The sequence below is a fragment of the Polyodon spathula genome, chromosome 17 (genome assembly GCF_017654505.1).
Source record: "Polyodon spathula isolate WHYD16114869_AA chromosome 17, ASM1765450v1, whole genome shotgun sequence".
NCBI lineage: Eukaryota > Metazoa > Chordata > Actinopteri > Acipenseriformes > Polyodontidae > Polyodon > Polyodon spathula.
The window spans coordinates 1,310,001-1,326,853 of NC_054550.1; the positions used below are offsets into that span (position 1 = coordinate 1,310,001).

Genomic DNA, 16,853 nt, shown 5'->3' on the forward strand with positions numbered 1-16,853 from the left:
AGCCATTCCAGGTTGAACACTGCTGTATATATAATAATATATTATAATAATAGACTGTTATTTAGTATTTCAAAAAGCTGTAACAGTGCTTCCGACTGTAGCGTTATAAAGGGAGAGCACTTTATTAGACTGCTGTGGATTCATATCATTTCATGCAAATGTTAGCAGAACCACTTGACTTAATAACAGATTGCTATATTACAAAATGGTTACAGAGTTTTTCAATGCAAGAATTCTTAAATTAACCATTTAATTGAACATGCACAGGCAGATTGAGAAGATGCCATACATCCCTATACATTTGTTTTCAAATCAGAATTTTGTTTAACTAAACATTTTTACAATTTTATGTGCAAGTTGAGAATATGACTAGCTATATAAATAACAGATGATATAGTTCAGTCGTATCACAGAAAGTACTCTACTGTAATAAAAAGACAGAGGATGAACTGATATGTGTAGGCAACAGAAATAATTAAATCTTCTATAAGATAGGCTTATGAATTTATGAATCCCAGAAAGGAAAACCGATGCATAGCATTTTAGTGTGTCAGTCAGTTGTTATGGTAACTTCAGTGTTTTTATTTGTGTCACAATCTGTCTTTTAAATAATTTTTTGCAGACTGCAGATTACTGTACTTGTTTCAAGAGAGTTTGCAAATTAGCACCCAGTCGCTTTGAGATGCAGTGTTCTCAGGACATATGTTTAAGCTAGTTTAAAGTAGAAGAAAAAAGAAAAGCAATAAGAAAAAAATGTGGGCATGAATGTAATAGAAGCATTCTAATCTATCCTTTGGTATGCATTGCAAAGATATTTACATTACAGAATTAAAAAGAGGAGGGGGCCTGCTGGGCAGAGGGCAGGAATCCAGACTATTGGTTATAGTGCATGCATTTTGTTTTTTTTACATATTAATAAATTAATGCTTATGTCGGGCATTGTGATTTCAATAGTGACATGAGAAAAAAAGGGATTAGAAGTATATTAGGGAGACGATGCACCCTCCAAATGGATCAAGGGGATGGTGCAAGATTATGTATTTTATACTGGAATAGGTACAAATGTATATATTTCATATTTCCATGTGATTTACTGTAAAAACCTTTGTATATGATATTTTAGGGTGTCCTAAAAAGGGGGAAGCGGCTTATACACCAGTGTGACTTATAGGCTTTTTCCTGAAATTGTTGTCTCAAAAAAAATAGGGGGGGGGGGAGCGACTTATATACTGGTGCGACTTATGAACTGGTTTTTATGGTAATGTACAGGTTAGATGAGACAGACATCATTAGTGTAATGAAGACCAAAGCTCAATGATGAATGGTAGAATACACATAAAAAAGCAGTATGTCCTTTATGTTGCTCGAGGTTATTATTACATTATGTCATCAATCACCAGTAAGCAGAAGGCTTTATTCCAGTGATATATTTGTACAGATTCCAGAAGACGGTGACTTTCCTGGTTTCGCTATAGGAGTAATGTTTAACTATCATTGCTATGTACTGATGGGACTTTATGTACTGTTTTGGGACAACATACTATGCTTCAAGTTAAGTAGTTTATGTTGGTTATTGCATCAACTTAGAACAAAAGGTCAGAGGCGTATAATACATGATCTCTCCACAGTGAGCTTCACCAGGAATAGCACGCTGCATTTGCTTCAGCCTCATTTTGCAAAGCAGATCCCTTTTCAAAAGCAGAAATGCATTCATTGTAAGAACCCCAAAGGAAACATACATACAATCCATTGAAGGAAGCTCAATCTATAAAGGGACATGTTCATCTTTTTAAGAGCTTTTATAGTGTAGAGTGCAGAACCAATGGGCAACTGTTTGCAGGTATTGATTTTATGAACAATAAATGTGAGTGATGAGGGGTTGCATTTCACATTATCCCAACTAAACCAACTGTAGGTCATTCACTTGATTCACATCAGCTAATAAAAGGGTTACCAGCAAGGGGGGAAAAATCGAGCAGAAAAAAAAAGATATCCATTTACAAACGGGCTCTAAGGGTAAAGTCAAGCACATGCCAAATAGGGTTACTCATATTATGTCAAGACTGACATATTAAAGGACCACAGTTCTAATTCCTATTTCTGTAATGAATTAAAGATGTTGGCATTGAAAATGGAAAAGGCAGTTGATGGACAGTTAGACATTTCCATTATTTCGGGAAACAAAAATTTAGCTGAAAAAGAAATGAAGACCCAAGGGATGCACTCATTAAGGGTGCACTATTCCGTTTTAAAGCTAATTGACCTTTACAAAAAATTTATCTGTGCAAGACAGAAAGTTCAGAACTGGAAACAAATATGATTTTCCTTATTGTGGTATTAAGGGAAAGGGCATAATGTATTACTGTATAGGTTGAGTGAAGTGAATACAGCTATGGGCAGTTTTGCATCCCCTATAATTTTGGGATTGAGACATAATAAAAATAAACTATATGAATATAATTTAGATATTTTATTTAACATCATGTAATCAAAGAAACTACAAAATGATCTTGCAATTATGTAAAATCTGTGCAGTAAATATGTAAAATCTTCAAACGCTATATTAGTAATGACAGGTTTTGCAATCATCCTGGTTCCAACACTTTTTATAATTTGTTTTTGTACAGCTTTAGCAACCAGTCAACAAGTCTTTCTATTGATCTGAAATGTATAGCACTTAGCAGGTAGCAAAATCGGTGCTTCTTTTCTGCATAAGATACTTTGAATGTGAAAAGTAATGCTCTGCTTTTCAAACTCACAGAGCTGTGTGTCATGAAGTGTGATCTGTACAGAGACCCAAAGCAACTGAACCAAGAAGCAAAAAAACACATTATCTTTGTATAACATGAAGAAAATGAGAACTGCAACCGCAATATATATATATATATATATATATATATATATATATATATATATATATATATATATATATATATATTAATATAAGAGTCATATTTCTCAGCCCTAAAATCCTAGGTGATTTTTTACCTAGGATGATTATTTTTTATCACTTCTTATACAGAGCAAGGCTATTGTCATCTGTGGAAAAGTTCAATAAAAAAGGGCCTAGGGCAAGGGTAGTTTATAAGTAAGCTTTTTGATTTTCATCTGTGATGAACAAAATATCCTTCTAGAAGCCATTAGATATTCTCTTGAGATTACCAAAACAGCAATTTTGGGAAAATAATCAGTTTACATCATTTCATTTGAGAATGAATCACGACACTCTCTTTAGATACACGGTTTATATTATTCAAATGAAATTATTAAACAAAAAAGAGCAGATGCAAAAACTGCTTATGTATATTGCCATGCTGATAAATTTAATTATTTTAACTCACATGTCAATACAGTATAAATAACTTAGCTAACACCTGTAGAAGTTACTGAAGAAATGATATATATTTTTTTTGTCTGACAGATCTTTAACCCTGTAGTGCCCAAGCATTTTTTAAATGAGAAAGGCTGCTTTATATAACACATAATGTACTGCATATGAACAATTCTGGCTTGTGAGGCTGGATTTATAAACTCATAATATAGAGGGGTGGCCAGGCATTGCATTATAAGTGAGAGAGAAGTGGGTATTATAGTTTTAACTGAGAATTTACAGGAATCTAGGATGAAGTTTTTCTCTCTGGCAGACCACACTGGAGTAAAAGGAATTCAGGCAAGTATGAACAAACACACATAAAAAGACTAGAGACAGGCAGATGGACACTAGTGGCACTTACAGTATAATGCTCACCAAACCTGAAGAAGGGCAGACAAGCGGGCAAGCATGCTACACTTACAAGAAAATTGCATGGCTTTCAAGAAAATCACGGTAAGACCACAGTTACTCAAGATGTGAGGTAATGGCAGTATGCACGTGAGAAGATTCTAATTAGGAAAAATATGACATGATGATAATTTATGTGCAGTTCTTTCAGCTGCTTTAGAAGAAGAACATTTTTAAAAGTTCACTTCTATAACCTGGATGTAAATCTAAATGAAAATCTTTGAAAGTGTTAGGAAGTAGAAAAGGACTAATGAGAGAAAAAAATGAAAAAAGAAACAGCTTTAATGTGTCTAGAAGATGAATCATAATTTGGTTTTGCTGTGCAGGATGGCATGAATATGCAAGAACAGCTTTCGAAAAATATCTTTACCCATCCTCGCCACCCAGAAGCTTTTATGTTTACAAAGATTTTAATGGATTGAGGCAAGAGAATTTCTTCTGTTTCTGTCTCTGTCTCATATCTCCCTTAAAAAAAACATTTGTATGAGAATACAGTGTGCGGTAAATAAATGTACAGTGTGCGGTAAATAAATATACAGTGTGCTGTAAATAAAAACCTTGTCTTTTAATGCAGATGTCATTTATTTACATTACCAGTAATGCATGGATGATTTATTTAACACAAAGTACTGAAATGTGTTATGAAAAAATTATTTAGTACAGTCAGCCAATCAGCTTCCAGCAGAAGGCCATTGTGCTGTCAGAGCATCAGCTGATAAGCCACAAGTACTAGCTTTTTCATATTTACTCTCTAGCTTTGAGAAGAGAAATATCAAAGAGCTTTTCTTTTCCAAGTATACTGTAATAAAGGTTTGCAGCTGCAGTGTATAGACAAGAAGACTCAGTTGGTCCACATTTTTAGATCCTCCCATAAATGTAGGTTGAGACCTTCTTTCAAGGGGCAACATCATGACAAACTATAGAAACACGAGGCAAATCTTGGCTTTAAAGCAAGAAAAATCAATATCGTGTTCTTTTATAAACACAGCTGCAGCCTTTACATGCCATTTTAATGTTAAAATGCAATGTTTTGCTTCACATCTGGTGAACCTGACAGGCAGCAATTTATTATTGATTTTAGAGAAAACAGACTGTGTTTATTATAAACAGAAAAGAGGGGATTGAAGCATGCCGTGGTATGAGAATGACAGAAAGAAAAAGAAAGAGACTCTAGGCTGTACATAAAGGTTACCAAGCAAATGTAAAAATAAAATAAAATAGAACTAACAGCAGAAAAGAGGAACTACATGCAAAAGGTCTCAATCTGTTTTATAATTACTAGGACGATTTACTACAATGATTTTAATTATGCAAGGAAGAAATGAATTAAAGTGAATAGTTTCGTATTATGCGGCATTGCTGTGGATTTTGGCTTTGGCTTGATATACTGTTTCTACTACTTCCACATCAGTTATATCCCCTGCTTTGTCTCCTTTTGATTCGTATTTGATGAAATGGCCAGGATGTTCTTTTCTGTGCCATATATAAGGGACTACATTTCCCATAATTCCCTGGGTATGCTTGCTCTGTCGGAATGGGTGATCAATAGTAAATGTTCCGAAGCTTCGATCCTTCTGAGCAGCGATGTGCTGTAAAATCTGAATTAAAGATCACTGGAGGAGAGCCAGTCTCATGGAGATGGATCATGATTTAAAGCATGGATAGAGTGTCAGCAAAGTAAGCAAGCTTGTCATTGGCATTACGCTGAAGCATTGTGATTGAGGGGATAGGCTGCTGTTTATTGTAGGTGCCTCTATTTGTGGAATTCCATTTGTCCCATTCTTTTTTTTTTTTTTTTAATCCTCACTGTTTGGACTGTTAGGATCTACAGTGCAGTAGGTACAGTACTACAATACTTACTGATGTGGCCACCTTCTTTGTAGATTGTGCCTTTTGTGTCTTTAGAAATATCCTGAAATGTGCAGTGCCCGGCATTGTTTTAAACAAAATTATGTTGGTGAAAAGATATTGAGGTGTGTTCTGTAACCTTCAGTAAAACAGTAGCATTCTCGTTTTCTGTTTCTTCAGTGATACCAGAGCTTGTAGCAGGGTTTCAGTGGGTAGAAGTCAGTATTCCCATAGCTGAAGCATTTGGAAAATATAATTGGGCAGTGTGCTTTCTTATAAAGAACATTGCACAGAAGAACTTACGGCAGAGTGTATTACAGTGGACGTCAATGAATCATGTTTTAGTGCAACATTAAAATAGTCAAGGTACTGCACAGCTTTAATTGCCTTTTTAAATGGCTTCTACCACAAAGTATTATTTTTTCCTCTTTTACATACGAATCGCTATCTGGTTACTGCAGTTTAATGTCACCATCATACCAGGATCCAGCCTCCATTTGTTTAGACCAGGTAACAACAAAAGAAAAACACCACACTAGACTCTTTTTTGTTTGTTTATCAAGCAGGTGCATGTTCTCATCATTTAAATGCATACAGAATAGTCACTTTTCATTTTATTTTCTGCAAAACAGAATTCGCAAAAGATGTTTTCTGTAACGCTTAATATAAATGTATACCAAATCTGCATTGCACCAGACATTTAAATAGGAATGCTGACAACTACAGAGATTTCATGTCAGCTGTTTTACATCAGCCATGAAAGTATTCAATTACTGATGCAATGTTTTCTGTTCTGATTCTTTTTGCTGTCAAAGTGACACAGGGATATACTTCATTATTCTGATTAATTTGCACAAGCTCCTGTTGCTTTGACTCATCTGTTTCCCAGGAGGTTCTTGAAAATCAGATGTGATATCACAAGGAGTAAGCAACCAAGGGAATATGAAAAAAAAATCATACAGCAATAATAGGAATCTAAATTGCTATGCATATTGTAGGGTCATGATTAAGTGTTTTGAAATTGGGGTGTTGAGTGGTATTTCTGTGGGCTTTTGTAATCAGTACGTTGTTATCTTACAGACCATTAGTAAGTTATAATAACACTCTTTTCCATGGAAGAAGCTATATACTGTATATTTGTGTGTCGATGTTGTGTAGTTGCTATAATGTCACTTAGAGTTTCTCCCCTGGGAAACAAATTGCCTAACCTGTTGGTCAGAGTGGGTCGACCTTTTTAATTTCACTGTAAGCCTCCAGAGAATTATCGTCTAATTCCCCTTTTACCCCCCAACGTTCCCTAAAGAGTTTCATTCTTGAACACGATCATGGAAGAGAAAATATACTATACCCTGTACTGTCTGTTTTAAAGGATACTGTTCGTGGACTGTGGAAGCCAACAATGACAAACCAGAAAGGCATGCAGTGGCATTTTTTAGCAGTCAGTAAATGAAAATGAAAGCAATTTCCCCCTGCTTTTTTGTTTGTTTGTTTGTTTCCGAGGCAGATATTGATGAATGTGCTGAAGGGGTCCTTCGGTGCCACAGACACTCGCGCTGTATCAACCTTCCAGGCGGGTACCACTGTGAGTGCCGAAGTGGTTTCCATGACAACGGCACCTACTCTCTTGATGGAGGGTCTTGCATTGGTAAGCAATTAAGAGCAAACAGCTCTTACTTTTTTTGGATGTAGCACTTACTCTAAAACCCAGTTAGCGTTCTGTGCGTTTACTGTAATATCACTCTTTATAGAAACCTATTTGTTACTTCACTCCAGATCCACTTCATCATGCTTAAGCACAGCTGTATGCTGTTTCATCAACCAGTCTTACAAGTAAGATATTTTGTGTTTATTAAATTCTCATGACACTTTAACAACCTATGATGCAAACTTGCTTTTGCACACTAGGTGCAATGACCGTCTGAGCCCTGCCTTCGAGATGTTTTAATACCTACTGAAAAGCCACTTCTAGGAAGAGAAGATGATGGAAGGACTATTGAAATTGACATAAAGAACAAATAAAAAGAAAATAATACATAAAGTAATACACTCAACTGTATTTCTAGTAATCCAATAGGTTTAATTTGTCCCTTTTATATTAAAGGGTTAATCGAAGTGAAGTACCTTGCTTGGAATTCTGTCACTGCTGTACAAAGGCTGTCAGTGAAACACCAATGTCAAGTCTTTCCCTGTGTCACTTACAGTAGCGTTCTTTGTAGTGTACTACCTTGTTATAATAACTCTCTTATTTTGGTGGGTGTAATTTCAGTTTTCCAGACAACCCAACAATAAAATGTACTGAGGTCTATTGAATCATCTAAATGGTAAAATAAAGAAATACCTTGGTTATTTAAAGTATTAAAGTCGTATTTAAAGTTTTTTTTACAGACAGATATGTACTGAAAGAGGCTTGATGTTTGACATGCTTGACCTTGCTATACACAAGGGCTCTATTTTATTGATCTAAACCAGGCGTCTCCAATCCTGGCCCTGGGAGGGCTGGTGTCCCTTCTGATTTTTGTTCCAATTGTACCCTAAATTACTTAATTGGACCAATTAAGTGCTTTTTAGAAGCTTAATTGGTCCAGTTAAGTAATTTAGGGTACAGTTGGAACAAAAACCAGTAGGGACACCGGCCCTCCAGTCCCAGGATTGGAGACCCCTGATCTAAACAGTGCCTCTATTTTGTTCCACTACTCTTTAGCTCGCCCAAGTATTGTTGACCATAAAGACCCCTGAGATTTGGAAACGTAGTAAGGAGCAAACGACGGTAGGAAATGGGTTCATCAGTACAGATGCAATGGATGACCTTCCCATAAATACAATAATAGATCTGTTTCTCAGGCTAGAGATAAGCTACATTAAAAGGACAACTTAGGCTATAGAATACAAATGATGGAACCATATTGTGAAAGAAAAATTTCAAAGTGAGGTGCTTTATATTTATATCTGTAAGGTAATATCGAAAGATGACTGCAGTATTAGTTCGGAGCAGTGCCTTTAAGCTTTAATGGGTTTAAATTAATTACTTTAGGAGCTTTTGAGAGACAGGCGAGGGGAATATTATTAATGTGTTTTATACTCTATATGTGTTCTCTGCATAGTCTCATAATGCATTGGCCCCAAATGATCAGAGCAGCAGCCATTAATAACAATAAAGTTTTGCAATAGGAACTTCGAAGTGATCTTTAATCTGTTATTTGTATTATAGCCACATAGATTAATAGTGGTGTCACATGCTGTGCATACATAATGCAGATAACAATGTAAGAAATCCCCCTCAAATGAATACATGTCTGTGTTTGATCCATTCTTTTAAAGTAAAAAGTAAAAAAAAAAAAAAAGAATTATATAAATTGACAGCAGTGCACTGAATGCAGCCTTATCTCCATCTTTGTAGTGTCAGTTTAATTTTAAAATGCATTACTGCTGACACAACCTCAAATGACTGTCTTTCATACATGTGGATAAATATAATGCTTGCGGATTTGTAGGGAGGCATACCGATTTTGATAGAAATTAATTTTTTCTTGCAAATCTGGAGCAGAGCACACCTGTAATTCGATCCATCACATTAAAAAAAGAGATGAGATCCAGTATTGAAACCCGTGCTTATCCACAAACCTTGAGCATGTCACATCACCTCCTTGTGCTGCAGTCCTCTCAGCTGCAAAACTGGGTGGATAACGTGAATCTCAGTTGATTATGAGAAGCTGCTGGTTTAAGGACTGCATAAATAAACGCTCCAAGGAGAGGTTGGAAGGTTTCAAGCCTGGTCTTGCCAAGTTGTCGATCTTGACAGAGAACCACCTGGGTGACAGCTGCGTTTGCCATGGCCCTCACGCAAGCCAGGTAAGAAAAATCTGCTGGGGTTGGTTCACCTCTCCAGAGCACAGTGACCTGTAATAATCAGGCACACGTTCAGTGCTTGGCAACATGCGCTGTATAGGTTTACTGGGTAAAAAGAGGCGATTGACTTGACAGCGTTGGTCTCCAGTCCTCCAGAACTGGACTGATAAAACACTAGTCAACACCTCATTTGGTTATATTAAAGTCTGAATCTACATTTTGTTGCGGGTTATATATTTGTGAGGCAGCCCCCAAGTGTGGCTTATAATGGATGATGCTGAAGGAAAAGATTAGAAAAATGTAAACAGATCCTTCACTGCCAGTGATGTAGAACACTGCCGAATGCAATTGGTGATAGAAGCAGGGTATTGACAAGTGACAGTCAAACACAAGTCTTCAGCTGTTCCCACACCAGGATGTCTTAGGCTATATGCAGGACTATTGCTATCATTTAGGAAATAGGCAATGGAATCCCTGACATGTGCAGTGTTCAGTATTACTGTATATAAAAATTGCATCACCTTTTCGCAAGTCCGTTTCAGTGTGTAAGCCAGCAGATGCATCTGCTCGGTTGGCAGTTGCTTCCATATCCGAAATTAATTCACCGTGGTCAGGAGAGGACTCTAGGGGGCCATTCTGGAAAATAGACTTCTCTGCAGATTTCAACCACCAACTACCCCCGAAGGAATTAGAAGTAATCACTGAAGAATGGTTACTTGCCAGATGAAACTGTTGATGAGATGTTACATCAATCACCTGGTAAAAAATGTATATAATAGAGTCTCTGTTTTCTAAGATTTCACCCCACTGTCCCAGCAACATTTTTCAATGACACAAATACACGTGACCTTTTTTAATGGTTGTATATCCGCAGACAAATTATCTAGAGACTATGAAGGCATTCCGTCATTTCACAGCGATAATTATTATACTCCAAGTATTGAGAAATGCCCTTATCCACTGTCCTTAACCTCAGTTAATATATGTTTCTACATGCACATTCCTTAATCATGGTCACTTGGTAATCAACTCATTTATCTAATTTGAAGGAAAAAAAATCATCTCTGCCTTCCGTTTTTATCCATAGAGTGCAAATATTACTTATAAGAATCTACTTAGAGTACTATTAACATTATTTAAAAGAATTACTTGAAATGATATTATGGTGTCAGCATTTCAAAGGTACTACATTTTAACGATTTAGCAAAAGGGTGCATTTACAGCCTATCGTGTAGGCTGTCCTACAGTATTATTTGTCCTGGTTTACCCACAGCTATAACTGTATGAATTAATATATTGTGAAATTAAAAAAAGTGTCCCCTGACATGTAAAATTGGTGGTGTCAATATTTGAAAAAAAAAATCCAATTTTCAGGACAAAATAAAAACATACTGTCATAACCAGAGATGTAGAGTTTTGCTTGTCCTAATCAGATACTGCAGGGCTATGGTAATCACAGGCATCATTATGTTGAGAGTGAGGGATGTTTTCATAATCAAGTTCAATGGCATTTCTATTGACTTTCCCAAGCATTTCTGGAAACAGCTTTTGCTTCCACCAGGTGTCATAAAAGATAAATCTTCCCTACACTCCTACTGAGTCTTATAAGTTAATAGGCAGTGGATATTAAACGGTAGATGTTTCCATCACTATGTAGGAGGAAAAAAGCCTAAATTGCAAGCATTTGCATACACCTGCCTTTATATTAGCTCATGCATGTACAAGGCTTTCATCCACATTCACATTTGTATAGTTTATATGCACATGGGGCTATTAACTGAAAATCGTCATTATTTCAAAGAGTAAAAATGCACCCAATATACATGTTTTTTTTGGGGGGGGGGGAGTTGGTTTTTTTTAATAAACCAAACAACTCACATTTAAGATATTTAATTTAGTGGCTTGTGAATCTATCATTTGGGTTAGTTGTTCTGGTCTGTATTTAAATAGACTATAAATACTGTACTATGAACTGTTTTTGTCATGCACTAGAGTAGTGATGGACCTCTTCAGTCCTGTAGCGCTATTCTACACCAGGGTCAACAGGTATTATGAAAAAATGAACCAAGTGGAACAAATACCTGGTCTGGATAGACCACATCTCAGCACTATGCAGCTTAAATTCTTGATCCACAAAGTAAATTATATGTTACTTCAAAAATCAAGATTTTGAAGCCATGCACATTCATAAACAGATGGTGCATAAAAAATTATGCCAATAAGACACAAATACACATTACCTTAAATGCATCTGTATTTTACGACACATAACCTGACCATATGGAATGCCTAAGGGTATTAAAATGAAATGCAGTTGACATTTTTTTTTAATACACGACTGTGATCATCAGTCAATCTCAGTAATTACTAACATCTGTTTCTGCAATAAATTGGATAAAATCCATGGCAGGTTTTTTTTTTTTTTTTTTTCTCCCTCAACTGGGCCACGGAGTTTAAAACAATTCTCTTGTGGAAGCCTGTTCAGTATTGGAATGGAAAGCTATGAATTTATACAAATAGGTCTGATCGTACTTTAAAAATAAGTGAGCGTTCCATTTTCTTTTAAGTTTGTGTTTAAGCAGGAGCCAATTTGCATATGCCTGAAAGCAAAAGGCACATGTTTGCTACATGTATTACTTTAGTGTTGGGACCGGTTTGTGTGATGGAATTACAAAGTACCCTAAAACAATGCTGACAGTATAGCTTCCTTATTTGTAATCCATATTCTTTCCGCAAGGTCCTGGTGGATAAAAAAGCTGCCTCTTATTTTTAATTAATGTAATTTAAAACTACATTTCAGAAAAAAAAAATAAAAATCATTGCACATTAATTAGTATAGCTAACATACTATTTACCTAGCTTTACTCAGTTGGGGTTGAAAAACAGGTGTTTTATGTGAAAATATACTTCACCCTAACTGATAACTGTCACGCATTCCATAATTTACCCTTATATAGAGCCTACTACAAAGATACCAGACCTTGTTGGGGTACCACTTTTCAAAATACAGTTTACCTTATGTGGTACAATAGAAACCAGTGGACCAGCGAGACTTCTGAGTTTATTGATCTGCTGCACGAATGTTTGGCCTCTGTATGGGCAAGAAGCACAGAACAACCTTCAGATTTTTTTAAAACGGGAATCCATAAAAGCATACTGAGCAAGTAACATCTAGTAAGATGTTTCAGACCCTGTCAGTTGAGTACACTAATGCAGAGGCACTGAATTCTCCCTGGAACGGCAGTGTCACTGCTAATGGCTATTCTCATACAGCTACTGTCCTGGGTGACAGTCCAAGGTGTCTCTAACAGAAAATAAAGATTGCAGGGTTTGTTTTACTGTCTCGCAGACATTGACGAATGTGCTACAAGAACACACACCTGCTGGAATGACTCTGCTTGCGTTAACTTGGAGGGCAGCTTTGACTGCTTGTGTCCCACCGGGCCCTCCTGCTCTGGGGACTGCCCCAACAAAGGAGGGCTCAAACGCAACGGCCAGGTCTGGACTCTGAAGGAAGATAGATGCTCTGTGTGCTCTTGCAAGGTACAGTATGATTCGTGGGTTTGGGATTTACTTTCATCAAATCTGCCTGCTGTCCCCTGCCTATAATCGTGCAGTTTGTTTGGGTTTTTTTGGCAACTTAGAATGCCATCAGCACATTGCTACAGTATTATGCCAGCCCACTCTCTCTAAGTATAGGATTTTTTACTGGGAAGTCAAATTGCTGCCTTGACCTGCTTTTTCGTCTGATTTGAACCCGATTGGGATGAGTTAAGACACATTTCAACATCATTACAAAAATCAAGCAGGTTATTCTGTGAAAGGATTGGTTCCATGATGTGTAGGTGTACTACAGGTTTATTCCTAGCGATTTAGGGAGCTATGCACTATTAATGAAACGCGTATTTCACAAGATGGAAAGTGCATTTATTATATTAGTACCTCTGAATTTTTTTTTATAACTGCATTAACTGGCCTGTAGCGTTTATATGATTATTTATGCCTTTATAGGTTCTTTATCGCTATCCTGGTTCACTTTTTTTTTCTGGATGAGATTATATCGCATGCTTAACAGTACAGAAATTGAAAAGGCACAGTTCCGATGAGTACTGGTAAAGGAAAAGGACAATATGTCAGGTAAAATGATAGTTTGCAAGAAAATCATGGTCATGTCGTAAAAACTGTTGTCATGTCTTATATAGTATTGTAAATACAAGACACTTTGTTGCAATCTCTGGCATGGCATTTTAGTTCTTTTCATGAAGGCTTCCCTCTTACTTGTTGAATTTTGTTTTGCAAAAGTGTAAAGAAATATAAGTGTAGTTTATATATGTAATACCCAGTAGCCTACAGCATGTACACAACTTCTCAGAAACATGACTTGTGTTCTATAAACGGGGACGAACAAAACAAACAAATATGCAGTTGTACTTCTTTTTTTATATATTTAACACTTACCTTAAAATAACAATACATAAATAAAATGTCTTCAATGCCATTGTGAACAGGACTGGGAAGCGGGCATGTCCAAAACTAAAACTAAATTCAACTCAGAAACAGAAGTTCAAAAGAATGGCGTGATTTTCTTATTTCTTCACACACAAACACGAAAGAATAAACAACATCTTCTCAGTAGGTTAGAAGAGAGGGCAGTCTTCACCTGCTGACCTTTCTCCCTACAAGGGGCTTGGATTCTGGTCACTTTGCGGGCTCTATTGTTCTGCAGGTACAAACAAAATTGTTTGGCTGCAAAGTCTGTGGTTTCCCTTAGGACCTCTGGGTGTAGCAGCAGTCCTTCTATGCTTCCCAAAACCCTACTAGCTCCCAAGCCATCACAGTCCCCTTATATACTTTCAATCTCTGCCTGCCCAGTGATTGATACACCTATCACAAGTTGGCATGTGTATCTCTTTAATCTATTTATTGGAGAAGGGAAGGTTGAAAGCATCAGTGTGTCTGACCTTACCAAGATGGCCACCATAAACAGACCATAGGCACCGGAACTGCTCCATCTTGACGAGGGAAGGAAGTTAATGGATTTAGCACCTCCGTCTGTTTGGAGGCCACACCATTACCTGGGCCTCACCCTGTCACAGACATCTTTGTTGCTGTCCTGTCCGGCTGTGGGGAAACCTTGATAGGATATTACTGAAATTTAAATTCAGTCAAACTGGCTCATAATGTTTCATCTTTAGTAATATTTCAGCAAGTATAAACCCTACCAGAGGCTATTTTAAAGGTGCTATTCTTCTTCCTAATACCAGGATGGGAAGATTTTCTGTCGGAGAACCGCATGTGACTGCCTGAACCCCAATGTTGACCTTTTCTGCTGTCCAGAGTGTGATTCCAGAGTGACAAGCCAGTGCTTCCATCAGAGTGGGCACAAGGTGTACCGCAGTGGGGACAATTGGACATACAGCTGCCAGCATTGCAGGTGTTTGGTACGTCACTGTGCTGTATTTCTTATTTGTAGTAGGGGAATTAATTACATGAGGATTAATTAAGTGCATTTTAAAGCAATGGTTAGCACTCTTAACATCTGGTTTCACAGACCCCATTTAATACTAATCTTTGGATTATCTAGAATAAGATTAGGTAGTCCAAGATTATTGCTAATCTAGATCTGTGAAACCAGCCGTAAATGTTCCTTTTTTTCTTCTAAAGGAGGGGGAAGTGGATTGTTGGCCTCTTGCCTGCCCGGTTGTGGACTGTGAGTACACGGCTGTCTCAGAGGGAGAATGCTGTCCTCGCTGCGTCAGTGATCCGTGCCTTGCTGACAACATTTCATACGACATCAGAAAAACCTGCTTGGAAAGCTATGGAATCACACGGCTCAGTGGCTCGATATGGACAATGGCTGGATCGCCCTGCACTACATGCCAGTGCAAGGTACATACTTATATATAGTACCATTTGACAGCAGGATCGGCTGTGTTTGTGTTTTTATCTTAATTACATTTGCTTCAAATCCCAAGGTTCAAATGTCATAACCGAGTACAGAGGACGGTAGGCATTTTAAAAAGGTTCCCGCTCCGATCATTGCCAGTAAAACAAGCAAGTGGATTTTAGAGTTTAATTTTTTTAATATATAAATGTCCAACACTCCACAGTATTTTTATTCTTTTCAAAATGGGGACTCTGTAAACATTAAAAAAAAACAAAAAAAACATAAGAAGCCATTATTAACAGCGTTGGGAATAGCGCTGCTATGGCCAGAGTTCTTCTGCTTTATGAAACTTGCTTTCTTTTATGTTTGATGCTTTGCCATAGGTATTATTCATCACTTTGTTGATGAACATTTTAACTGGAAATCAAAAAGGGATTTATTTATGTATTTATTGGTAATTCATGTGTATTAGTAATATTGTACAATACGTGCACTATTTGTTATACTCTTAGGCTGGTCAACTAAATTTCATTACAAATAGTGCATAACCCATGCACATTGAATACTATGTAATCCACGTATGTATTTACTGCAAGTAAGAGAGTTTTCTAAGAAAAACAACATATCAAAGAGGTGAAATTGTTTTGTAAATTGGTTAGTTTTTTTTTTTTCCATTGGAATTACTAATATAGATTTGTGTTGCTGTCGTTGCAGAATGGCAGTGTCTGTTGCTCAGTGGATTTAGAATGTCTTCAGAATAACTGAGTCACCTTCTTTAGACTCACAGACTGAATGGTCATCTGTGACAATTGCCAAAGTCTCCACATAAGGAAGCTGTCTGGAAATTCTGCTTCGAAGGACCTGTTGTAATACCCTGTTCCGTTGTCCTTGAAAGACACTTGAACTTCCAATTTGATAGAAATTGTCATTCTTAAATGTCGAAACCATTCTTACTCATTCAAGGTCTGTTAAATGTGTTGTATAATTGGTTTCACATTATTTGAAGAGTGAATTCACAAAGGGGAAAGTTATTTAACCCATGTTGCTATAGTTGCATAAAAATGCGTCACTTGTTATTGTTTAGTGTGTGTGTGTGTGTGTGTGTGTGTGTGTCTGTGTATATATATATACAGGTATCATATATACAGGTATCATGTTTTTTGCTGCGATAGACTTTTTTTTTTATTGATTATTGCATCATCTCATTTTTTGGTTTCCATTAAATACTATTAATGTACGACTGTGCTGTGCTCTACTGTATTAAATATATATATATATATATATATATATATATATATATATATATATATATATATATATATATATATATATATATATATATATATATATACAGGTATCATGTTAAACAGAATTCCAGAATTTCTAAATTGTAATATTATTGTGTTTATGTGATGAGAGGTAACTGGTCTAAATCTCTCTACATTACTTGTAACTGTTGTAACTGTCTTTCTGGATCTGCCAATGAGACCA

At 36.6% G+C, this 16,853-nt stretch overlaps 1 protein-coding gene across 1 annotated transcript in view; it reads left to right on the forward strand.

Annotated features, from left to right (window-relative positions):
- The window catches only part of LOC121329625 (protein kinase C-binding protein NELL1-like), a 111,774-nt gene extending 95,170 nt beyond the window's left edge, over positions 1-16,604 (forward strand). The window contains exons 16-20 of the mRNA XM_041275310.1: positions 7,134-7,274; positions 12,825-13,018; positions 14,740-14,916; positions 15,140-15,364; positions 16,077-16,604. Of these exons, the coding sequence (XP_041131244.1) occupies positions 7,134-7,274; positions 12,825-13,018; positions 14,740-14,916; positions 15,140-15,364; positions 16,077-16,127 (788 nt within the window). The 3' untranslated portion in view covers positions 16,128-16,604. The remainder of the gene's footprint in view (positions 1-7,133; positions 7,275-12,824; positions 13,019-14,739; positions 14,917-15,139; positions 15,365-16,076) is intronic.
- The last annotated feature ends 249 nt before the right edge of the window (positions 16,605-16,853 follow it).